This window comes from Rhinolophus sinicus, chromosome 1, assembly GCF_057876585.1.
Source record: "Rhinolophus sinicus isolate RSI-liver-muscle chromosome 1, RSI-T2T, whole genome shotgun sequence".
Classification (NCBI taxonomy): domain Eukaryota; kingdom Metazoa; phylum Chordata; class Mammalia; order Chiroptera; family Rhinolophidae; genus Rhinolophus; species Rhinolophus sinicus.
In genome coordinates this window covers 89,667,956-89,694,197 of record NC_142501.1, presented here as the reverse complement: position 1 = coordinate 89,694,197, position 26,242 = coordinate 89,667,956, and the positions used below count along the sequence as shown (strand labels likewise).

At 46.7% G+C, this 26,242-nt stretch overlaps 1 protein-coding gene and 1 long non-coding RNA gene across 13 annotated transcripts in view; one reads left to right on the top strand and one right to left on the bottom strand.

The window, feature by feature from the left end:
* Positions 1–7,170: 7,170 nt before the first annotated feature.
* LOC109461013 (uncharacterized) lies at positions 7,171–14,258 on the bottom strand. Of its 2 annotated transcripts, XR_012493820.2 has the most exons (5): positions 13,974–14,258; positions 12,983–13,211; positions 11,781–11,952; positions 11,525–11,550; positions 7,171–9,675 (listed from the first exon to the last, which is right to left on the bottom strand). It is a non-coding gene; the product is annotated as an uncharacterized LOC109461013 (long non-coding RNA). The 2 variants fall into 2 exon arrangements; XR_016022641.1 differs by lacking the exon at positions 13,974–14,258 and having other exon boundaries at positions 11,781–12,079; positions 12,983–13,111.
* The window catches only part of PRMT8 (protein arginine methyltransferase 8), a 91,430-nt gene continuing 76,981 nt past the window's right edge, over positions 11,794–26,242 (top strand). For 2 of the 11 annotated variants that reach the window (XR_016022631.1, XM_088801381.1), the window contains exons 1-2: positions 11,794–11,904; positions 13,387–13,519. Coding sequence is in view for 3 of the 11 variants with exons in the window: in XM_088801381.1 (XP_088657507.1) it covers positions 11,816–11,904; positions 13,387–13,519 (222 nt within the window). In the remaining 8 variants the exon portion in view is untranslated. Of the gene's footprint in view, positions 11,905–13,386; positions 13,520–14,456; positions 14,617–14,732; positions 14,842–26,242 lie in introns of those variants that run through there. The other 9 variants (XR_016022635.1, XR_016022636.1, XM_088801383.1 and 6 more) reach the window with 8 other exon arrangements.

Sequence of the window (26,242 nt, the reverse complement as noted above, 5' to 3'; positions counted from 1 at the left end):
AAGCCATGCAACTGGGCCTAAGATCCTACCAAATGATCCCAAGTTCTGCATCCTCTTAAAATGAGGAGGGGGGTATGTCGAAATCAGTCACTATGGCAATGAATCAACAATTATTTTTCAAATGTAGAAAAATTTTAAATAAAACCTATAGCAAGACGTTAGAATCCGTCCACTCATCCAACAACTCTTTATTGAGAACATATTATGTCTTCTGTTTCAAGATGAGGGATTAAGCAAAATTGGCATTCTCACTGTTCCATTTCAAATTCCCAGAAATGATAGAATATATAATTTAAAAATATAAGCAGTGTTAGAAAACAAAAAAGGATGTCTTTGGTACAGCAGAAACTGAAAAATCCCTGAAGAATGGAAAGTAGGCAAGATCAGATTGATGAAGAAAGCCACAGCTCCAGATGTCCCTATAGAAGGATTGGGGGGAAAAAAAGAAAGAAAAAGAAAAAACATGTGTTCCAGACCCGAAAGTGGCAGATATGAGGCAGGAGGAAGCCTGGGGTACAGGACAGGGCAAGTATTTGGGGTTACTAGGAAGATCAGGAAGGCAGGTGAATCCCTGAACATCTCTTCTTCTGACCCCCTTGGCGCAGTCACTAGGCTAGAGACTGCATGAATACTTGGGTCAGAGAGGCAGAGCAATGCTTCAGGTAGCCAACACAACTCAGGAGAAAGATTTCCACTGTATATTCCCTACTCTCTACCAGACACCCTCCCTCACTTACATTAGATAGGTTGAAATGAAACCTTCCCCATAGTACCTCCCACTTTTTTCCCTCTGGCTGACCAGGTTAAATTAACATGGACCATCTGACATAAAAAGGTGCACGCATCCAGAATTCACCAAAGATATTTGGAAAACCAATACTGTGAAAAGAGGTACTGATTATAGTAAACCAAAGTTCACACCCAAGGAAATCTTTGTAATACAAGTAGAACAGGACTTTTCTGGAGATTTTGGAATAACTATAGACATTGGCTCTGTAAAAAAAATCAGCCAAAAACCCTCTGGCCCTACACACATGCAGGCCTGGCCCTGGCCCTGGCCGGCCCCACCGACTGGCCCAAAGCCACGGGGAGCCACCCACGCCACCAGGGTACAGCAGCTCCAGTCTGCCGCAAATCCACAAATCCATCAATGTGATACATCACATAAACAAAACAAAGGACATAAATCATATGATTATATCAATTGATGCAGAAAAAGCATTTCACAAGATACAACATCCATTTATGATTAAAACACTTAATAAAATAGGTATAGAAGGAAACTACCTTAACATAATAAAGGTGATATATGACAAACTCTCAGCTAATCTCATAATTAATGGTGAAAAACTGAAGCCCTTTGCTCTATGTTCAGGAACATGACAGGGCTGTCCCCTATCACCTCTGCTTTTCAACATAGTGTTGGAAGTCCTTGCCAGAGCAATCAGGCAAGAGAAAGAAATAAAAGGCATCCAAATTGGGAATGAAGAAGTTAAATTGTCACTCTGCAGATGACGGGATGCTATATAGAGAAAACCCGATAGACTCCACCAAAAAGCTATTAGAAACAATCAATGAATACAGTAAAGTTGCTGGCTACAAAAATCAACGTACAAAAGTCCATTGCATTCCTATATACTAACAATGAAATCTCAGAAAAAGAAATACAAAAAACAATTCCTTTTGCAATTGCAGCAAAAAGAATAAAATACCTAGGAGTAAACTTAACCAAGGATGTGAAAGACCTATATGCTGAAAACTATAAGACATTTTTGAAAGAAATTGCAGACACAAAGAAATGGAAAGACTTTCCGTGCTCATGGATTGGAAGAATCAACATAGTTAAAATGGCCATATTACCCAAAGCAATATACAGATTCAATGCAATCCCCATCAAAATCCCAATGGCAGTTTTTAAAGAAATAGAACAAAAAACCATCAGATTTGTTTGGAACCACAAAAGACCCCGAATAGCCAAAGCAATCTTAAGAAAAAAGAACAATACTGCAGGTATCACACTCCCTGACTTTAGCTTGTACTACAGGGCTACAATAATCAAAACAGCATGGTATTGGCAGAAAAACAGACACACAGACAAATGGAACAGAATTGAGAATTAAGAAATAAACCCACATAAATATGGACAGATAATTTTTGACAAAGAAGCAAAAAACATACAATGGAGCAAAGACAGCCTCTTCAATTAATGGTGCTGGCAGAATTGGATAGCCACGTGCAAAAGAATGAAACTGGACTGCTATTTGTCACCATGTACCAAAATTGATTCAAAATGGATCAAAGACTTAAGCATAAGACCTGACACAATAAACTGCATGGAAGAAAATGTAGGTTCTAAACTTATGGACCTTGGGTTCAAAGAGCATTTTATGAATTTGACTCCAAAGGCAAGGGAAGTGAAAGCTAAAATAAATGAATGGGACTATATGAAACGTAAAATCTTCTGCACAGCAAAAGAAACCATTGACAAAATAAAGAGGCCACCAACTGAATGGGAGGAGATTTTTGCAAACAGTGCCTCCGACAAGGGGCGAATATCCAAAATATACAAGGAACTCATGAAACTCAACAACAAGAAAACAAACAACCCAATTGAAAAATGGGCAGACAACCTGAAGAGACATTTCTCCAAAGAGGACATACAAATGGCAAATAGACATATAAAAAAATGCTCAACATCACTAATCATCAGAGAAATGCAAATAAAAACCACAATGAGATATCACCTCACCCCAGTCAGAATGGCTATCATCAACAAGACAAATAGTAACAAGTGTTGGAGAGGCTGTGGAGAAAAAGGAACCCTCATACACTGTTGGTGGGAATGCAGACTGGTGCAGCCGTTATGGAAGGCAGTGTGGAGGTTCCTCAAAGAATTACGAATAGAATTGCCATATGACCCAGCAACCCCTCTCCTGGGTATCTACCCAAAAAAACCTGAAAACATTTATACATAAAGACACGTGTTCTCCAATGTTCATTGCAGCTTTGTTTACGGTGGCCAAGACATGGAAACAACCAAAATGTCCTTCGATAGATGAATGGATAAAGAAGTTGTGGTATATATACACAACGGAATACTATTCGGCAGTAAGAAAAGATGATATAGGAACATTTGTGACAACATGGATGGATCTTGAGAATATAATGCTAAGCAAACTAAGTCAGACAGAAAAAAGCAGAGAACCATATGATTTCACTGATATGTGGCATATAAACCAAAAACAACAAAATAACAAGACAAACAAATGAGAAACAAAAACTCATAGACACAGACAATAGTTTAGTGGTTACCAGAGGGTAAGGGGGGTGGGGGGTGGGAGAGGAGGGTAAGGGGGATCAAATATATGGCGATGGAAGGAGAACTGACTCTGGGTGGTGAACACACAATGGGATTTATAGATGATGTAATACAGAATTGTACACCAGAAATCTATGTAATTTTACTAACAATTGTCACCCAATAAATTAAAAAAAAAAGAAAAAAAACAACAACAATGTATATAAAAAAAAAGAAAAGGCTGTCTTTGCAGACTGGAAAACAGTCAGGATATATATATGCAAAGTCGTTCTGATATTATTGCCCCCTTCTTCTTCCACGATCCACCTGCCCAAGTGCTGAATCTTTCCTTCCCTCCTGTGATGAATGCCACGCTGGCTCAGGATGCATTAACTAAATCCTAAGGTAGTTGTGTGGCAGATTTGGCCACTGCAGAAGCTGAGTTTTCCAGGAGTTAAAAAATAATCAATGTTCTTCATACGCGCAAATATGGTATGCAACCCTAAGTGACACCACTGAGAGCAGTTACTAAGCAGACGTGACAGGAAGAGCTGCAGCAAGAGTATAGTTTCATAGGTGCCATTTAGGTGGAGTTACCCTGTCTAGAGGCATTGCCAGGCTGACAGACACTCTGGCCTCTGGGAGTGGGTGTACCTTTTACACCTGTACTTGTGCCTGAGAGTTTAACATAAATACAGGTGCAGTTTTGCTGAGCTAAGTCGGTCAAATCCAGCCACAGGCCACATGCTATCGTAGCGCCCATTTATTGAGGTCTACAATGAGCCTGGTTCTGGGGTAGGCAGTTTACAGCAACCCTGAGTGTCAGTTTGGCCAGACCCAACCCTTTTCACAGAGGGAAAATTTGGGACTCAGAAGTTAAGCGATGTGCCCAAATTCACAGTAAAATACCCAACTCTGAATTTAAAACCAGGTCTGTGTGGTTCTGAGGTCTTTGTTCCTCCCACTAATGTAGTCAGGGAGACATGGCTTCAGGTAGGGTTCAATCCCTTACTAGGTGTGTGATATGAGCAAGTTCACTAACCTTTCTGAGCCACCCTTTCCTGACCTATGGAATGGGAATGGCAATTCAACTGACTTGTGGGGCTGGAGCGAGGATTCAGTGGGGTAATACGCGTGACGCACTTGGCACAGCACCTGGCCCAGTGGGCGCTTGGCCAGCAGTCACCATTCTGAGTTCACCAGGCTCCCTCTCCTTCCGTGGGCCTTAGGAGAAAAGAACCACATCCACAGGAGACAGCTCTTAGCTTTGCCAGCAGTATTTCCATCCCAGGAGAGGAAAGCCATGACCTCTGCAAGCCACAGGTACATTTTAATTAAATGGATACCTGGGTGGTCCAAGAAATCAAAGCCACTCTTCTCTTGCTGTGTGATTTTAAAACGTCACCTAACCTTTACGTAGTTTTTCCTGTGGAATAACTTGAACAATCCCCGCCCCTGAGAGGTGTGCTGGGGTGATAATTAAGTGTTGCTTTCCCACAGGTGAAGCAGCCACGGAGTGGGCTGCTCCTGGTAAGAGGAGGACTGAGGCTGGCTTCTCCGGCCACCCAGCTGGCTGCTTCCCAGGCCGCATGCGTGGCCCGTGTACTGTGGGACAACACACTAATTTGAAGATGTTTTGAGGCCAAGAATCATCAGACAGGTAGAAATTCTATTTGCATGTATCTGGGTACATAAATGGAGCCAAAGGGAAGTGATTTGGGGATAATCTGCTGATTTGCATGATTCATGCATTGACATGGGTCACTGAGAGCTGGCTGATGGGGTTATGCTGACTACAGCCACATATCCTATGTTATCCAGAAATGCACTGGTTCCTCCCCTGGAGCTCTGCCCCTGACAAGCCCTGGGAAAATCGAATGACGACTATTTACAATGGCTGCTTGGTTACTGTCTGAGGTTACCAGAGTCAAACAGGACTCTTTAAAAAATGAAACTCCTTTTGGCCTCAGGAAAGCCTTAATCATAGCCCAGTGCTGGAGTGAAAGTTATAATCAACGTTACCTATAATAGGCCTCCTTTGTGAATCTCTGACCTGTAACTTTCCATTTAATCACTCTTACACGTGGGAGGAAAAGACGTTCTACTCTTCAGCCTTCGTTTTGACCATCAGAGTTGACTTTTGGTGTGAGATGCATGTAACCAGCCTTTATTGTGATTAGAATAATAATTCATATCAGGCTTATCTCATGCAAACTTTCTTTTAAAGAAGACATACTGGGCTCAGAGGGGTAACGTGACTTTTCAAGGCCTCTTGCTGTTTAATGACAGATCTAGGACTAGGGTACATGTTCACTGACCCCTGCAGTGAGGTTCTTTCTCCACATCACACGAGGCCTCTCTCTCACGTGGGTAGACACGGCCTTCTACAAAGAGCTGTTGGGACGGAGACTCACTTTTATTAGAACACTATTTCCCCCAAACTGTGCTAGGTGGGTCATCTACATTGGCTCATTTTATTCAACAGAGGGGTTACCTCTGTTTAAGAGAGATGACCATTAAGCCATTTTCCCACAGTGGAGAGGTTAACTTACTGCCAAGTGTCTCCCTGTCACCTCTGTCCACCCTGGCCTCTCTCACACTTTGAAGCATCTTCTGATAGATTCAAATGGGAGGTTTTATTTATTGTTTGTTTGTTTTGTTAGATTCCACATATAAGTGAGATCATAAGATATTTGTCTCTCTCTGTCTGACTTATTTAATTTAGCCTAATACCCTCTAGGTCCATCCATGTTGTCACAAATGGTAAGATTTCATTCTTTTTTATGGTTGAGTAATGTTACATTGTATATATGTACCACTTCTTCTTTATCCAGTCGTCTATCAATGGGCATTTGTGTTGCTTCCATATCTTGGCTATAGTAAATAGTGCTGCAGTGAACATAGGGGTGCATATATCTTTTCAAATTAATATTTTGGATTTCTTCAGATAAATAGCCAGAAGTGGAATTGTTGGGCCATAATGTAGTTCTATTTTCAATTTTTTTTGAGGAACCTCCATATTGTTTTCCATAGTGGCTGCACGAATTTGCAGTCCCACCAACAGTGTACGAAGGTTCCCTTTTCTCCACATCCTTGCCAGGGCTTGCTGGTTTGTTTGTTGTTTTTTTTTTAATTTATTGATGATAGCCATCAAATGAAGGTTTTAAATGGTAAGGTTTCTCTGGGTTAAGGGATAATGGGTGGGGAAGTCTGAATACAGCAAATATTGTTTTAAAAGGGAGCCAAAAATACTCTTCTGGGAAGTGGAGAGTATGTTTTTCCAGGTGGTAGGGTTTCTATAAGGCATTATGTACAAGGAGCAGTGGATACTGCCATCAATCCAGGCACAGTCTCCTGGAAGAAAAGGGAACTGAGGGTGGCCCCAAAGGCCTGAGTATTCTTTGTGGCTGTTCCATGTGAATAAGTGGTAATTGATGCAAATTTTTTAAATCCTTATTGTGTTTCAGATCACAGAACCTCTTGGTAACATCAAATGCATGCCCTGATGCCCAGCACTTGGGAGCAATCTGGTTTCCCTCCAGGGAGAAATAGCTCATGTCAGCATCTGCACGAAAACTTTCCCAGGCATTGTCAAACTCTTGGTGTAGAAATATCTTTACAACAAGGATTGTGCCTTTTATTTCATAGATCTTCCTCCTCAAGTGCCTGATCCAGGGCTCTGAATGCAGTAGATGTTTTTGCACTTGACATTAGAAGAGGGAAGGGGAAGGAATGCTGGATTTGTGCCTTCCAAAGGTTCGAGTTACAATCTGAGAAATCAAATTTTGTTAAGGATGTGGCAATATATATTAAAATGATTCCACTTTGGGGAAACTACCATGTGGAAATAAAAGCTCCTGTTCATAAGGGTATATGTAAAAGAACATTTATTGCGATATTGCTTTGCATGACAGGAAACTAGGAACAACCTGAAAGCCCATCAGTAGGGTGCTGGTTTTAAAAGGTATGTTTTATCAGTAAGACATGCTATAGCTTTTAAAAAATAACTTGGATTTATATGTAATAACATGAAAATAAGTCTATAATACACTGTTTAATGAACAAAGAAGGATGCTGAGTACGGTATGCAATATGATTCTTACAAACAACATATGCCAATAGTGGATACTTATACGTATATATACATTTGCATGAGCCAAAAATGGAGGAAACAGAGCAAAATGTTAATATTGCCCTAGAGGTGTACAGTTTTAAGTTAAAAAAAAAATCTAACAAAGCTTAAAAAAAAAAAAAAAAGTAACACCCCTCTGGGAAGAGAAGAAAGAGATCAGGGTGATTAAACTGTCCGGAAAGGAAACAGATGAAATCAAACACAGCTTTGTTTAGCCTCCTTTGCTCATTGTGTATTTTTAGGCAGGGCTACCCCTGAATCACCAGAAGTCAGCCCTGCACTAGGGCAGATCACAATTTGTGATCAGTATGATCAGTATGTGACACCAGTATGTAATCCCCTTGGGGGGGTGGGGGGTGGGGCGAGGTGGCAAAAGTTCTTATCTATAAAATGTTGGAGTTGCACATTTTTGATAAAACAATGTGTCCCCAGCCTTCTTCGATTGGAGGCTATTTTACTTCTGGCCCAGGCCCTATAGCCTCCAAGGTTTCTCTGTTCATATCAATAGGTACTTTTTGCAGGGCCTACCTGACTACAGACCACTGATTACATAGCTATATTTAACCTATAAGAACCAATCCACATGACCCCTGACAGTACCTGAACCTATAACCAACTCTTCCTGGAAGGTATGTCATTAGGGTAGAGATATGACTTTTCATCTTTTAACCCAAAATGCCTAGCACAGTGTTTGGTTCATAGTAGTGGCTCATATATAGGCTATTGGAAGAAAATGTGTATTGAGTTGTTGCACTGGCTAGATTAAATTGATTTCTAGCTGGCTTTGAGGGATTCAGGAGAGATTGTCCAGAAAAAACGGTAATCCTTTAATGAAAGATTTGGAAAGGAGTGAAATGTACAATCTCCACCAAGAAGAAACAGCTAATTTCTGTTGTGACAGCATTTAAAAATACATATTTTAGTATCTTTAGGGCTCTGCTACTGTATCCCTTTCCCCTTCTCCAGAGAAATTTGGGTTACATCATAGGTCACTGAGAAACTATCACATGTCTTTTGGGTCCTTCTCACTCTGAGAAAAAAGTAGGTAATAATAGCCTTCATATTCAGCTTTTAAGGGCATAAAATACCAAGGATTAAGTTATTAATGCAGAATTACTAAGAACAATGTCTCCCAAATATTGTTAGAATAAATAATCAAACCAAACAGTATCATATCCAGCACAAAACCACATTGAATTGACTTAATCATATATTATCAGAGCAAGGAAGAAATAACATTCTGGTTTTAATGACCAAAAAGAAAAAAATTACTTGGCAGGCACTGGTGGCACTTTGCAAGTTCTTTGGAACGTAGTTTAAGAAATAGCTGGGTCTTGGGTTAGTGAGAATTAAGACTGTAGAGCCTTTTATGCAGGAGAACTGCCCAGGTGTGGGGCTCCTTGGAGGCTCAGCCAGGTAGCTGACTGCTGCAGCCTGGGCCTGACTCCCATCTGGCCCAGAAAACATGACAAACACGGCTGGGTTAGCTGCCGGGAGGTGGTGATGGATAATGGCTGTGGCCTGATTCTTGAGGAGCCACGGATTCACTGCAGCGTGTCTTAGCCATATGTGAGTCCTGGCCACATGTGAGGTTCCCCTAGCGGAGGAGAGGGAAGCCACATGACATGTCTTACACATCTCCTGTTACTGCAGAGACCACACTTGAACAAGCCAGAGCCTGGCTTTCCTAGACAGTATGGTCTACAGGTTAGAGAAACTGTATCCTGATACTCTGGGCCCTGGGTTTTGGGAGGCAGCAAAGGAAGTGTTGATTGATTCCTGAAGTTGAGCTACTACATGTAGTCTTCCACCTTCTGGAGGGCTCACAGAGGAAAGGAGACAATTAAGTGGTCATAGTGTGGGGCAGGTGGGACCTTATGGGCCTTGCTCAGCCTTCTAGGGTTTGCAGGAGTAGCTATGCCCAATAATTAGTCTAACTGAACCCTTCTAGTGACAGGAAATTCACTTTCACTGTGGCATCTCATAAAGCTGGAAACTTCCCTGAGAGACTCCTTCCAATCTTTGCATGCTGAGTCAACCATCAGCTCAACTTCTCCCAAGAACCTTGCGGCTTTGAAGAACCTTTGTGTTTGAAATGGACTTTTCTATAATGTGGGTGTCCTTGTAGGTTTTGGGGGCCCTTTCTATAACTTAAGGACCTCCTTTCTCTGCTGGTCTTTTCGTCTCCTCCAAATATCCTTATCCAATTATCAACCATCAATGCCCATTAGGATCACCCAGGGACCTAAAAAAAAAAAGAAAAAAATCCTGATGCCCAGACCTCATAAAATCATACTCTTTGGGGGTGGAACAAAAGCGCTGGTATTTTTCAAGTTCCCTAGATGATTCTGTTCTGCAGCCAAGGTTAAGAACAACTGCCTTGTTCCCAGAAACTGGTTAAACTCTTGAAGGTCATGCTATCGAATAAGGCATCTTAGATTCGAATCCTGACTTTACCACTTGGGTAATTCTCTGTGTTCTGTGTCCTCATCTGTTATGTGGAGATAATACTAATACCTACTGAAAAGATTGTTGAAAGAACTGCATAAGAACACATTAAGTCTAGGAAAGTCTCTGGCACGTAATAAGTGCTCTGTAAGTTAAACTCAGAACCTAGGACAGGACCTAGCAAACATGAACACAATGTGCTCTCTACAAGCCAGGCATTGTTCTAAACACTTCACATGTGCTATTCAATAGCGTTGCATTGAAGACCTAGTGTAAGAAAAGTGATATAGCAAAATGTGTTATTAGGACTTCTTTACTTAGTAGGACCTCTTGTCCCAGACTGCCCATTAACTCATGTCCTGGTGAGTTCCCTTTACCTCTTGTCATCTCGTATTTCTCCTTGCCTCTCATCAAAATCCCTTCCAAAGCTCTTCTACAAACATTCTGTACATTTCAAGGCATTCAAGGTGACTAAATTAAGGGCTCCCCAATATTCAGTTCCATGTCTTTGTTGCCTTTTGCCAACCACTGTGCCTACTGATGAGCTAGGCATATAAGAGATGCCCAGGAAGTTCTTCGTAGAATAACACAATTAATTAACCTTATAAAAGGCTATGCTAATATACTTATGTAAGAAAATTGAAGAAGACCGAATTCCTGGGAATGGTGTGGAGGGTGAGAAAATAATACTATAAAATGCCTACTATATGCTAGGCATTTTTTATGCATCACACATTTTGAAAACCCTAGGAAATGGGTATTCAGGTAATCTTTTGCTGTGTAACAGTGAGTCACCACAAAACTTAGTGTCTTAAGCTAACAATTATTTTGCTTGTGAATTTATAATTAAATGGGAGCATAGCAGGGACAAGTACGCTCTGCTCCAAAATGGCCAACAGAGAATTGGGGTACCCACTTTCAAGACAGCTCACTCATGCCCTTCAGCCATTATAGAACAACCTGGTGACCTAGACTCCTCATTTACAGCCCCAGGCTGGCTCTGGGTTGAATGGGTTGGAATAGAACACTCTTTCCATGAGAATACAGCTCTCCATCTCAGCCCTCCACTCCCCATTCCAAGGGGAGCCGTGTCTGTGCTTGGGGAGAAGCCAAGCCAAGCGAAAGATTTCAACAGAGAACTGAGGAAACACACCCACTGAGGTTCTCATAGCAACATAATCACGCACAGGCAGCAGCCTATTTCGGTGGGAGCTTGTCTCAGTTCCCCTCCTCCCTGGTTAGTCACAGAACGGAGGCATGGCTCAGGGAGAAGTGGTGTGGGGTGGGGTCAGAGGAGAAGGTTGGACTGAACGTCAGGAGGCTAGCTGAGGGATCACAGACAAATGCCCTCCTAGCTCTGATTTCAGGGTCCTTATTTATAAAAGGAGAGGACTGGACTAAAGAGCTGCGAAAATACTTTCCTTTTTGATTTTCTTTGCTTGTACAAGTACTGAGACTTTCTTGGTAGGGGATCAGATGTGTCAGGAACTTTTGTCTCTGAGAAAGTTGATTAGAGAAAACAGTGTTCAAGAGGGTAAAGTCATTCTTTAGATTCACCTCATTTATCCCCCTACCACTTTCTGCATGTTGGCAGGATGCGAAAGGGAAGGAGAATAACCAGGCATTGTCAAAGACTGCTCACTCACCCCCGACACTGATCCAGGTCTGTGATCTGAGAAAGGAAAAGGTTAAGGAGGTTAAGGCCATTCTCTCATTTAAAGGTGCTCCTTCCTAACACACAACCCCAGGCTGGCTCTGGGTTGAATGGGTTTGAATACACACACACACACACACACACACACACACACACACACACACTCCCATTAACTCCAGCCTGTTGCCCTTTCTCTTTTCACTCTTCTTACTCTCCATCCCCTTCTGTCCTCTCCCTCCTCCACTTACTGCAATGTGTCCTCTCTTCCCCCTAGGACCAGTTGATGGAGGCATCCTTGGATTCTGGCCTTTTTCTTCAGTGGACTCTGGGGTGGGCTGAGGACAATCAGGATCACACTTCCTGCTCTCAGAGGTGAGGTTAAAACAACAAATACAGAGTGCCTGCAGGACGGGTCTATTCCTGTAAGTACAGGGATGAAGTGAAGAGAGCCAGGAGGCTCAGGGAGCATCTTTTCCGTCCCTGTCCTTGACTTGTGGGCTGAAAGCTTGAAAGTGCATCTGCCTTTGAAGGATTCGGTTTGAGTGGCCTGTTGTAATGGGAGAGACAGAGTGGGGCTCCCCTCCCCCTTGTTCTATCTCCCACCAGCTTGACAGATGGCCAGTAAGGGGGGGGGAAGCTCTCAAAGAGAAGACAAGAATGCATTGTATAAAAATTCACACCCCCTGCTGCCGCCCAAACTCTCTTAAAAAAGGATCAAGAAAATCCTAATGGGTACGTGACATCCTCCCTCTCTCCATAAAAGGGACTTCAAAATCTGGTGACGATGGGGGAGGAGCGAGGAGGGAGAAATGTGTCTGCAGGGGTCTGCCAGGGAAAACTAGGATAAGGGGAACTCGACTGCAGACTCATCCAATTGACTTTCTCCCACCCTCGTTACCAAGCCGCCGCTGGCTGAACCTTCGCCCCGGCCTCTCAGCCTGGGAGAGGCTTGCAGCCCCACGCGCCGCGGATGAGGAGTGTGTGAGAAAAGGAGAGACTGTGATTCACACTCAGTCCTAGAGTTGAAGGAGTTAAGGACCCTCCCTCATCCAGACACCTATCCCTTCACTCCCCAAACTCTAAACCTTAATTCACCAAGGAAGGATCCAGGAATTGGCAGAGAAGCGGGAGAGTTGGGGGTGGGGCGGGAGAGAAGTAAAGGGGGCCCAATCTTGCCCAGAGCTTGTCCTGGGTGGGAGGATGCACACTCGGGTCTAAGAACCTGCAAGAGCCCAGCTCCGGAGCTTGCTTCCTCGGAGCCTCCCTCGTGGGCCTGCAGCGTCCGCGCAACCTTTGCCCCCGCGCAAGTCGTCCGCAGCGCCGGGGAGTGGAGGCGGCCAAGAGACCCTTGCAGCGGCGTGGAGGGGGCGGGCCCGGGGGCGGTGGGGGCCCTCGGTCTGCGCCCAGCCGCCGCATGCTCCACCGAACCTCCTACCCCGCCCCCACTCACCCGGCTCAGCCCCTAAGAGAGACGTGCAGGAAGCGTGTTGCTTCGCCCAGCGGATCCGCAGAAGTTGAGAGGAGTTGGTGGCTGCCTCCGGCCCGCCGGACTTTGCGAGCAGCGGGGAGAGAGCCGCCGCCGCCGCCGCGGAGCCTTCCGGGCTGCCTCCCTCTAGCTCAGCCCGCCGCGCGGGTGGAGAGGGGCGGGGAGGGGTCGGGTGCGCGAGAAGAACTTGAAACTGTGTGAAGGAATCCGGAGCAGATGAGAAGGGAGGAAAATAAAACAAAGTGGAGACTGCAGGAAAGACTCAGCCGGGGTTGATTGTATCTGCTGACGCTCCGGCAGAGGGGTTGGGTTGGCTTTTTTTTTTTTTTCTTCCTCCCATTCTCTCTCTTTCTCTCTCTCTTTTAAAGCTACACCAGCTCTCTCTTTCTCTACTATCTCTGTACCACCAAACCCTTGCTGGCTCTTATGGGCATGAAACACTCCTCCCGCTGCCTGCTCCTAAGGAGGAAAATGGCGGAGAACGCTGCCGAGAACACCGAGGTAAGGAGGCGAGAGGGCCGGGGCTCTCGGCGACCCCGGCAGCCCACCCCGACCACCGCCCCGCCGCCGCTGTGGCTGCCGCCGCCGCCGCTCAGCACCTAGTGCCAAACTTTCCCCCGCTCCATCCCGTTTGCTTCTGCCGGCCGTGTGCGTGTGTGTGTGTGTGTGTGTGTGTGTGTTGGGGTGGGGGGAAGACAGTGCATGTCTCAGGTCCCCTCCCTCTTGAAAATGCAAAAAGAGTCTCTCTCACCCCATTTCCTCTCCTACCACCCGCTGCTCGCTTCTCTTTTCCCCAAGTCCCAATTCCTGGGCAGCTTCGCTCCCTTGCCCTCTCCTCTGGGCTCCGTTAGGGCTCCAGAGTCCCGGCTTTGTGCAGAGCTGGGATGGGTGATCCTGGGTCCAGGTCTGCTCCCTGCAGTCCCTTGACTATCTCCAGCCGCTGCCCCAGATTTACCCTTCAAGCTTGAGTCCCTGAGCTCTGGGTCCCCGCAGCACCGCGGAGAGCTCCTGGCCGTTGGGGGGATGGGGGGTGGCCAAGCTAAGCCGGCGGTAGGACTTGGGTACCACCAACAGACCCTCCCGCCCAGATCCGGGGCGGGGAGAGGTCTACAATCCTCTAATGACAGAGCTGCCTCTGGGACGCTAAACCCGGGGAGGGAGCGCTGGATGCGGCCACCTTCAGAACCAGGGACAGCGTCCGCTCCTGCCGCAGCCGAGCCCGCGCCGGCGGTGGGGGCTGCGCGCCGCGGGCTGCAACGATAAATGGGTCTGCAGCCACTCGTCCCGCAGCAGCTTTTGAATGTCGCTCTGGCTCCTCAAATTGCGCTCTGCACCCCCCCTCCCCGCCCCGCGCGCCTTCGGCAGCCCAATAGCTGCCCTTTCTCTACTCTCGAGTTGGCCCTGAGCCGCAAAGAGCCCTGCTGGGTTTTTGGGTCCCAATACTGAAGGCTGTGTTCTCTGGCCTGGCACTGACTCTGCTGTCATTACAACTGGACTAGTCCGTAGGTTCTGGGCACCTGTAGTTACGAAGGGGATCAGCGTGGGCAGTCCCCTTACCTTCCAGGAGGAACGGTGAGCCGAAGTGGGGGCGGAGTGGGGTAAGTGTGTGAAGATCATCCCTTACTCGGTGGCAGGAGAAAAGCAGAGCGCAAACTCCCGGGCTCTATTAATAGCCAGGTGTCTGGTGGGGCTGCCGTACATTTCACATATGGTTACCCATATGCATCGTGGGGCAGGGATGGAGGTGTGTCGCGGGAATTGTCCCTCTGTCTTGCTGGAACGCAGAAAGGTGCGGAGACCCTTTGAGATCTTCTTCCCTCGAGGTATGAACTGCAGCTAACCCCTACCCCACAGCGTAGGCAGCAAAGCTTTAAAAAACTCCATTCTCTGAGAGGCTAGAAGCAGCATGCATCTGGCAACTGTCGATTTCCAAACAAACAGGCTCTGGGGCTTGGAAACAGTCAGGTATTCAGTAGCTAATGCGGTCTCTGAGTTAGGGCAACGCTAGCGAACGTTCCCCGGTCACTTGCTCTTCCCCACCCTCCACCAGAGAGTAGACATTCAGAACGATGTGTAGTGCAAGGCGCCTCGCCTCACAGCGGAGAGCTAGGCTTACCACCCTGCTCGCCCTCCTCTCTCTGATCGCCCACCAGCGGAAGAGGCTTCTAAAAATAGCTCAAAGTCAAGGTTGCACTTCTGTAAAGTGTTGAACTAGCGGGCACGTAACAAACAGTCCCTGCAGTCAGGTGGCTGGAGCGCTGGAAGCCAGAAACAGCTTCCCCTCCGCAGCCCCCCACCTCGCCGCTCGGTTTCTAAAAAAAAAAAAAAAGTTTTTTCGGGTCTCTAGCCCCTGCCCCCCGCCCGTTGCACGGGGTCTGGGTGCAGACCCCTGCTGAGTTCCGCGGGGTGCAGGCTGCTAAGCTCCCCACCTCGGCCAGGGTTAAAGGCGTCCAGCAGGCAGAGCGACGCGCGGCAGGCTATTTTTACTTGCTTCCCCCGCGGCTGCGCGCTCCCCCTTCTCAGCAGTTGCACATGCCAGCTCGGCTCAAGGCATCAATGAAAACAGCAGTAGAGGCGCTGAGCTCCTGCGAGCAAAAAGGAAAAAAAAAAAAAACACGTTGCACACCGCGGCGGTGGGTGGAGCAGACCCAGTGGGGGCTCTTTGGAGGAGAGTGAGTCTGGGGGTTCAGTTCTTAGCAACTTCCCTGACAAGGGGAGGAATTCAGACTTGTTCACATGTGCCCGATGGAGGCATTCAGGCAGCGTGACAATCACTTGATTTTTCTCCAGGAACTGGCTGTTTTTGGAGTAAGTCAGGACTAGAGCAGTACTTCCAAAAGTGAGGAATTGTGGGTTTGCCTGCATGTATGGTGGGAGAGGCAAGGACGCCTCTGTGGGGTGTGTGTGTGTGTGTGTGTGTGTGTGTGTGTGTGTGTGTGTGTACGTGCGCACGCGTAGTGGTAGTAGTTCTAGTTCTTAATTGAGCACGTCTTTACCAAACACGGCCTCTATACCAGGAATCATTAGGTACCCCACGCACCCACCCAAAGGTGAAGACCACCAGGCCCCCTGCTCTCCAGGGACTCACGGTCTGGTGGACAGTGGTGCCTGATAATGCAAATAGTCCTGTGGCACCTTTTCTTGCCTTTTGTTGGTGTTGCAAGTGCTTGTATCTCCTTTAATCCTCACAATAGTCCTGTGAGATAAGCATAGGTTAGTATTCATTTGTTATCCCCATTCTCCAGGTGAGGACACTGAGGCTGAGAAGTCTATCCTGTCTGAAAGTCACCTGGTCAGCTTCAAAAGCCTTGGAGCACAGCTTGATCCCACTTCCGATTCTTTGCCCTGTGCCCTACATTTGTAATTTTAAAAAGATGCCACATGTGAATCAGAGTAGGTGAGGAGTGGGGAAGAGGACATTACTTTGGAAGGGAGAGATAAAATGTTGGGGGTAGGCAACGATGATGGAAAGAAGGTGTTCTTGAAAAGGTAAAGATGGGGAAAGGTATTCTAATCCTTAGGCAGGGAGAAAATGAGTAAGACTGCTTATATTGTGAGCTGAACCTCTCGGGACACGTAAAGTCCAGAGCTGAGGCAGTGTGGACATGGGGGGCACAGGTTGGTGGACACCATTGGCACTGGGGGGTCCTGAGTGCACTCTTTAACCACTTTGACCTCAGTGCCTTTATGTGTTAACTTGAGCTGAGTCCCCTTATGGTTTAGAGTAGGATGGGATGTAAGGAAATGCGGGGACAGCACGTGGTAAATACATAGCGATGTCAGTTCCATTTCTGCTTTCTCAGGCTCCCTCAGATAGGCCTCTGCTCCTCAAAGGCTTCAGTCCCACCCTCCTTTTCAGTGCCCTCAAAGTGTCTGAGGCAGGTCGGCCTCACCTCTGCCCTCACGCAGGCCTCTCATTGCAGGTCCTCTTCCCTAATCCAGCCTCATTGTCACTGCTTGATGGGCTTTCAGAAACAGACATCTGCTCATGGACAGACGTCTCTTTGAAAGCTTACCATGTTGCCCTATTGCATTAGAATACAAGGTAGAGCCCAGTTCCCTTAGCAGAGTGTGCAAGGCCTGGGCTGCCCTTTACCCACTTCTTCTCTCTGGAAAAAAAAAAAAAAATCTTCCTCAGCCTGCAAGACCCAACTCAAAGGTCACTTCCTCTGGGCTGCCTTCCCAGATCTGTCATTTGTCTTCCACCCCCATGTAGCGTGAGTGTTCCTTCTCCCTCATACGTGTTCTTAACCCCTGACTCACTTTTCTTGTTAAAGATAATTGGCTTTTTGTTGTCCATTTCTCCAGTTAGGTAATGAACATTTTTGTTCTTAACACAGTGCCTGACACACAGTAAATAATGAATGTTAATAGGTGTTGACTGAATTGATTCATGTAATTGTGAACCAGCTCATGAGCCTTCTAGGTTTTAGCCACTCACGGCTTTCGGAAAATTGGGCTTCCTAGCTCCCATTCCTCTGCTGCACTTAGGTTACTGTGGACCTTTAAAACTCAAAGTAAGTAAAGGTTGTGGGAATCAAGGTGCTGTAGCAACTCAAAGCATGGGTACATTTTGGTTATTCTTGTACCCATTCAATACTCAGTAATTACTGACTCTTCTCATGTGGTGTTCTTCCCAGTGGAAGATAAAAGGACTAATCACAATGCCCAGTTAGGAACCCTGGGGTTTAATGGCCCCTTGTGAGCTCCTTGCTTTACTGATTCTGGGAGAAAGCCTAATGCATTATTGATGGTGGTGACCCCCTGATTGGGGTTTTAGCACCTCAAAGGAGAGCCCCCAGGGGTGAGAAAACAGTTTTAGCATTTTGGAGACTGTTTTTTGAAAGTTCTATTGCCTTGCTCACCCGGGGAGAGAGAATGGTTATGGGTTGGGAAAAATCCTACAACAGGACAGCGGGATCAGGGCTGAGCGTTGCTCTAGGCGTTACGGGGAGAGCTGAGCTGACTTCTGACCTGGTGTGTGTTGCTGGTTCTGGCTAACGGATGCCTCTGCTTAGGCAGTTCCTTTCAGCGAGTGGGTCAGGGGATTGGGGAGGAAGAGGGCAAGAGGAGGCAGGACTCAGGCCTGCTGCTCTGAGAATGGTCTGCACCCGCGTCTCTGAAGAGTGCAGGGTGGGGCGGGGTGGGGGGTGGGCTGACTCACCATGGGGGCTCTGGAACCAGCTTGCCTGGTTTAAAAATCCAGCTCTGAATTTAGTAGATGTGTTGTTATGTTAAATGTAACTTAACCTCTCTGGGCCATGCAAGGTTGTTGTGAGGATTAAATGAATTAATTCAGGCAAAGGATTTAGGACATGGTGCGTGCTCAGTAGTGTTTGATTCTTATCCTTCTAGCTTTTGGGAGTCCTGCCGAAAAGTAGCAGACTGGATGACCTCTCCCACTTCCTTGCTTCTCTGCTGAAATAACCCATCAACCATAGTCCACACACATGTCCCTTGCCTCAGCAAACACTGATTTCAGTCCCTAAGTGAGCTCAGGAGAATGAAGACGATACCCATACTTTTTTCCTGGGAAATTTGGCTTTTCAGAGAGCCCAAAATTGGCTTTTGGCTGTCAATAGGGTGAAACACAACACTCCTGTCTCCAATTCAGGAGTGGGTCTCATTTCCAACTCTTTGCTAACTGTGCTGTGAAATGATTATCACATACCAGTGTGGAACATGCAAAAATTTGTAGAAACAGTACTTATACCTTGGAGTCTGCTGTGCCAACAGGAAAAAAATGGGCAGCACGACAATGTGTGAAGTGCCAAGGTAACTGGAAGCGGGATGGCGTTGCATGAAAAGCAGGCATTGTTGTTCTGTTGTGAACAGACTAGTGGAAGGACAGGGAGAGCGCAGGCGAGAAGAGACCCCCGAAAGGTCACTCCATCCATGCTTCTGCTGCAGAGCACACTCAACCCAGGACGCACAGCTGGCCGCTGGGTAAAAAGCTTGGGAGAAGGCGATCTGCCCAGACTCCTTGTGCATCTCAGTAATCAGGAAATTCTTCCTTAAGTCAGAGCTCAGTCTCTTCTTTTACAATCCGAGTCACCTTTGTGTATGTTATTCTAAACGGAGATGAAACCTGGCCAGTTGCCTTTGCATTTTGGCCTGTATGAGGGCTGTGTTACCCTCTGGACTAGTTTTTGTTCCAAGTGATTCCAAGCCCTTTCTATGGTATTCTGGTACTAGCCCTCTAATGGGAATAGCCAGGAGAGGAGTATTCGAGAAGACTTGCCTCTCCAACGTTAGCCAGCCCATGGAGCATTTCAAACATCAAATGGCTTTTCTGTCTCACTTGTTATTAGAATTCCTTCAAGCATCACAGCTTTCCTCAGATTTGTAATGGGTGACCTGTAAGTTAAGATGTCTTTTTAAGTGTAATTTGATAAAAGCAAACAGTTTGATGTGCACATTTTCATAAAGTCATGGAATCTTAGAGCTGCATGGAAACTGAAATCATTTTTCAACTAAAATATCGTAAAACTTGCCCAATATCACAGAGCTTTTCAGCCTCGAGGCCTTGTGTACGCCTAAGTCAATGCTACTTCTACCTCCTTTAAATGCAGCACCTATCTGATTCATTATTTTATTTTTTGTGCTAATTTTCTAGCGTGTCCGGATATGTAATATCTAATACCAGTTTCTCCACATAGATCTAGGAATTGTGCATAATGAGCTCTCTCTCTTTTTCCTGAGAAACTTAAAATGCTTTGGTACATATCATCTTGTTCAATGCATGCCATCACATATTACCTACATACACACACGTTACACACTGCACACCATGCACAGACACATACCACTATGAGTTACATATTATCCCCACTGTGCAGATGAAGAAACCAAAGCATAGAAAGTTGGTGTTAGTTGCCCAACATCCCACAGCTGGTAAGTGATGGAGCTGGGACTCAAACTCTGGTTTTCTGGCCACCAAGACCCATGCTTTCTCCAGCCTACCAAGCTGGGAAGTCATCAGAAGGACCAGAGTAGAAATGCAAAATATGGATAAATTAATAGGAGACATAAGGAATGGTGGATTTGAAAGAAACCTAGAAGAGGTTTTTTTCCCAGCTTTTCCCCCAGGTCTTCTTTTCCTGCCCCCACCACTACCCTGCCATCTCACGCTCACTGTCCTCCACGCTATTCCCTGTGGGTGACAGGTACCTGGTATAATTTGTGGCCAGGACAACCTTTATTCCATGCCACCTACTCATCTAAGATGTACCCATGTCTGTAGTCCTAGCTGGTGGACCAGGAGAAAACTCTTGTCTAACAAAACGCACCTCGCTGGAAACTAGACCCAAGGCCATCCGTAATAAGCCTGGACTCTCATCCAGCTTTTTTCTTAGGATGAAATGAATAGCAAGGCACGAACTTTGCTTTTTGAATTTATCTTTGTCGTCTTATCACCTGTAGTCTTTTTTCTAGAACTGCTGTAACAGAGTACCATAAGCTGGGTGGCTTAAAACAACAGAAATCTATTTTCTCACAGTTTTGGAAGCCAGAAGTCTGAAATCCAGGTGTCAGCAGGGTTGGTTCCTTCCGGAAGTTTTTAGGAGGAATTTGCTCCTTGCCCCTTTCCTAGCTTCTAGTGTTTGCCAGCTGTGCTCGGGGTTCTTTGGCTTACGACACCTCCCTCTAGTCGCTGCCTCTGTCTTCACGTGGCCTTCTCCCCTATGTGTGGGTCCTATCTCTTCTTCCTATAAAGACACAAGTCATGTTGGATTAGAGACCATCCTATCCAGTATGACCTCATCTTAACTCAATTACATCTGCAAAGACCTTATTTCCAAGTGAGGTCATATCTTTAGGTAACAGGGGTTAGGACTTTGACACATCTTTTTTGAGGACTTAATTCAACCCTCAACATCACTCAACACAGTGCCCACACATAGTAGGTCTGCATAGAAAAATGGCTGACAAATGACTGAATGAATGCATGGTATGCCTCAGAATAGTCACAAAGTCAATGAAGGTGGTCTGTCCCCTTCAAGTCCCTTTCCTGCTGCTCCTCAGCTACCCACCTTGCCCTCTGGCTTCCCAGCATCTTTATCAGGCCTTCTTTCCTTGAGCAGCAGCAATAATTATACAAGAGCTACATGTTAGTGTCCTCATTATGTGTGGGCACAGTGTTGAGTGCTTTGTAAGCATTGCCTTACTTAGCTTATACAGCAACATTACAGAACAACTCTGATTATTCCCATTTTGCAGTTGGAGAAATGGAACCCTGCAGTGCTTAATTATCTTGACCAAGATTATAGCACTAGTAAGTAGAGTTCGAGCGCTCTCAGAGTTAGAATGTGTTCTGCTGTAGACTCAGGCCTTACTCCCCACTTGTCTCCACATTCCCAACCTCAAGCTGCTCACCGCCTTTGCCCCACCCCAGCTCCCACCGCTGGGAGATTTGGGAAGGAACTGAGTAACTTCCATGCATTGGAAAGGGACTATGGCTGATTGGAGCTTGTCAGTCTGGACCAGTTTCCCCATTTTCCACCTCCTCAGCCTCCCAGGGGATTTGCTTTGTTGCTGCCAGAGAAATTATTTTAGAGGTAGAATTATGAGCCCATTACCAGCTCATTTGAAGGGCTATTCTGGAGGGCAGGAGGCACAAGAACTTTCTCAGCACCTTCCAGTATGGCCCACTAAACCGTGTGGGCCACTGACTTCTCAGCCTAAGGCAGTTTTGTGTGGAGGTTAAATGCACAGGCTCTGGGGCAGTACGCCTGGGTTCAGATCTCAGCTCTGCTGCTTACTGGTCTGCACAAGTTATACAGTCATCATCTGTGCCTTGCTTTCGTCATCTAGGACATGGTAATAGCACTTTATGCCTCTGAGATATTGTGAGGATTAAACGAGTTATTTCACGTAAACCACATATTTGGCACGAGGTAAATGCTGAAGAAAAATCAACTGTTATTTATAATCTGGGCTTATCCAGTGGTGTCCCAAAGTGGGAGCAGATACTAACTGATACTTACTGGTGACATTATCAAGTCAGTGCCAGCAGAGGCTGGAGCAGAACAGCCTCTTTGATTCAGGTCATTGAAGCATTGAATCATCGATTCAACCATTCTCAGGTCAGCCAGCCAGAGCCACAAAGACAGCTGAAGACAGGGCGCTCTAGTACGCCCTACCCGGGGGTCCCCAGTCCCATGTGAAGTGACCCAGTCACAGGAGGAATAGGGTTCTCTGTGACCCACAGCCTGGCATACCTCTCCTAGCTCACATTCAGCTCTGGGATCTAGAACTCAGCATCTAGAGCATGAAACTGAAGCCTCACTGAGTACCTGCCAATGTGAGAGAAATGGGGGAGCGGAGAGTACCCATCAGGCTAGACTGCAGCCCTCCCGAGGGACAGACCAACGTCTCAGGCTTCTCTGTGCTCCTCACAAACCCTGCTGCTAGAAAAGGCGCAATTCCTGTCTGTTCACCATTAGCCTGATTGCTGACCATTTCCAGCGTTCCCACTGAGGAAACTGAGACCTGGGGGGAGGGGAGAGAGAGAACAAGGTATTGCCCAGGCTCGGGTGGCAAAACAGATGTTTAATGACTGTGTTAAGTCCCTGGCCTTTGGCCGTACATCCAGTAGAACACGTCCAGTGTGTGAGGCCTGACCCGAGTGGCACAGCTAAGAGCAAACTGGGCTCCTGCCACTATAAAGGGAATGGCGAGGCACACATTCATCAATTAGGGACCCATTTGTAGCTCTATTGTGAAAGATAATCTCTTGTTAGCTGAAGGAAAGCAAAGTGGTGGCCTTTTAAGCCTGGGCCTGGCAGAAAATGAAAGACTGCAATTCCCACAGACAGTTAAACTCAAGGACTTCATCTCCCCTAACAAGCAGTTATGACAGCACTTCTCTAAGGAGCCTCAATCGGCGAGGCCCACACAAATGATTACAGCCCATCAGAGGTGTAGATAGGATCCCAATTAGGGAATGTTCTCTATTAATGTGCATTAGTTCAACTCTTGCCTCCAGGTATCTAGTGGGAAACTGATGAGTACTTATTGAATGAATAAAGGAAGCAAGCCTGTATATCAAACACATATTATACCAACTTCCTTTTTTGTTAGAATCTTTTTCCTACACCCTAGACCTCTCTCCTGACTTGGAACCATATATCTGACTGCCTCCAGGACATCTCCACTCAGATGCCTCTTCAGGGTCCCCTCCGGAATGTCATCTCTTGCCATGAGTCTGTCTCTCTCCTACGATCCTCACTTTGCTTACTATTAAGTCACCAAAGTCACAAGTCCCGACTCTCCTCTCTCCTTTCCCCACAGTGAGGCCTGATGATGCTACATCGCAAGGGTTTGTCCCCTTTGTCCTGAATTTATCTTCCTTTATCTGGTCCCACTGTGTTTTCCTAGTTCCTGTCCCCCCATCTTTTGCCTGGATCTCTGTAGCAAGCTCCTGGATGCTTTCCACACACCCTTCCTTTCCTTGCTTTGATCTATTCCCATAGCGGCACGAAGGCATGTTCTAAAGTGGAAATTTGATTATATTCCCCCTCCCCCTTAAAGCCCTCAGTGGCTTTTCCATTATCCTTGGGAGGAAGGCCCCCTTATCACACCCCTGAGCCGTGTTCCAACCTCATTTCTTGTAAGTCCTCCCTTTCTGCTCCAGCTATACTCATCTGCTTCCCTCCCTTCATCACCTGGGTACCTCTACTCTTCCTTCAGGTCTCAGCTTAGATGTCACCTATACCAGGGAGGCTTCCCTGACACCACCCCCTTATCCCAGTCTGGCTTTGTTCTCCCTCCTATGTGATCCTTTAGTACCTGTGCATCCTCCGTCATAGCACATACCACACTGTCCTTTGCTGATGTCCTTGTGTATAAGTCCACCATAAACTCTGTGAGAGCTGGGGCTCTGTGCAGTTCACGATTGACTCCCAGCACCTACCACAGGACCAGGCACCTATTAGAGGTTTAACACCATTTGTTCAATGAGTGAGGTTGCATGTACCTTTCCATATGGAAAATGCTCTATGAACGCCACTGATCCCACTGTAAGAGGAAATCTGTGATCATAGCCATCCTCCTCCTGATCCAAAGCAAGGCTGTAGTCAAGCTGCCCCAGTTAGATGCTCACAGCTGAGGGACAAAGCCAGACTGCAGAGAGAGGGTTTATAGTTGTGCAAACCTAGTAAGAAGAGATTTTTGGATAAACAGCAGTGTAAGTTTAATGCCCATTTGAACAGGCACAACAGAAATCTCACAAAGGGCTGGGAGTCAGGGCTTTGCCTGGGGCATGGGAAGTCCCTGCACTTCCGCAGTGGCAAGAGGCAGCAGAAGACCACGAGTCTCCCCTGAAAACCCTCGCCTGAGGCAACGGAGTTCTGGGGTCCGGATCAGCCAATAGATTTTTTCCCACTTGGTCTGAGGCGTCATCATTGGCTGATCTGAGCGAGATGCATCTGGGTGATGTCCCCAGACAGGAAGCTGAGCGGCCATGAGGCTCTGGCTCCAACCCACAGGCTCTCTGGGCCCCGGCTCCTGTGCTGGGGTGGAAGCTCTGCCCCCAGCTTTGCCCAGGCCGCCTTTATTCCCGGTTATCTTCAGTCAGCACTGCCATTCACTCTTCTGTTTATAAGGTTAAAAATAAAATGCTCCACATTCCAGGACTGAAGAAAACCAAACCAAGGGCTTGGGCCACCAGCACTGCAGGGCGCTAGGGCTTTGTCCACAGGGCCAGAGCTGGTGGCAGTCCCTGGGAGGTTAATTGAAGTGCTGTCCAGCCTGTGCCCACCTCCCTTTCTTCTTCCAGCTCTGCTTTAGCTTTAGCAACCAGTCTCAAGCTTGTCAGGTCCATCCCCCTACCTCAGGAGGGTACCCCACGTGATCTAGTCACACAGCCGGCCTTTCTGCTGAGCCCCACCGAAGGACTGCCTCAGCTTTCCTCGATGATTCACTCCAGCGCCTCAGGCTCTCAGCTGATCCCCGGGAGCATAGAGAGAGCACAGAACCCAAGGCAGAGCCCATTTGCCTTCTAATTCGCAGTGACCCGTGTGAAAATGGATGAGGTGGTCCTAATCTATCAAACTTGACGGGGGTGCCTGAAGTAAATGGAGTCTGGGCATGAGGACATTTGCGCAAGGAAGAGTATGTGCAGGTCTTAAACTTTATTGTCAATCCCTTCCTTCCCCAAGTGCCTCCCAGTGTAACTGTGCGTACTCGCCCTCAGTGAGTTGTCAATAGAGTTGGAAACGAGCTGGTCGCCATTCTCCACGCGGTTTAGCCTTCCAGACATGCCCACATGTGTGCTGCTGAATGTGTACCACTGAAGATGTGAGAAGTTTTCCCTCCAGGTGGCAAATGGCATAGAAGGTGCAGGTTTGGGGAAAAGCAAGAAGGTGCCATCAGTTTGGATTTTGGTTTGGTGGGGAGTTGACCACTCCTAGGCCTTGCCTTGAAAAAAGGACATAAGGGTAGGCAAATATTTATCTGGGGAAGACAGAACCTTCCTCCAGAAACCTCTGCCTTCATTTCTGCTCTCCACCTGCTGGCTCAGTCTGCTCCTTTCTCTCCCACTTTCCCTGGCATGGACTTCTGTGCTTGTTTCTTTTTCAGGTGGGAGAGACTGTGAAGGGCTTTGTATTCAGCTGCCAGGGGAAGCAGCCCCAGATTCTTGGCTCTGGGCTCTGTGGGCCTAGATGTTGGAGAGAACCCACTCCTTCAGTACCTGTTTGACCAGGTATTGATGCATAACCTTACTCAACTGTCACAGGTCTAGCCTGTTCCAAACATATACAGGGGTGAAGCAAAAAGAAAGGGAAGATTGAGTTTCAAATGTGTTATAGCCACGCTTCTTTGTCTTTCCCAGTATGCCTGCTGGGCCATTCTTTCTAAAGTGCCAGGACCTGGCTTATCTCCCAGGATACAGGCTCCAGCCAAGATGTTATATTCCTTTGGGTACCATGCCTGGTGCAGCAGCCAAGCTCCATACTGGGGACGTGAGAGTGGGGTGATTCTATGGCCATCCCTGCAATTACCCTCCTCTGACATGCCCTTGCCACCAGTTTTGGAGACCCTTTTGTTACCCACTGCAATGGATTATCATCTCACCTGACCAGCCAAAGGTATTAGTTACTGTCAGTCATTGCATTTTTCTTGATATCTTCTCCTCTTTGGGATCTTAAGCCCTTTGTTCTCTTGCCTTTCACATCTCTGATGACTGTTCTCTCTCAAGCTTTCATGTGGATCCTTCTTCCTTGC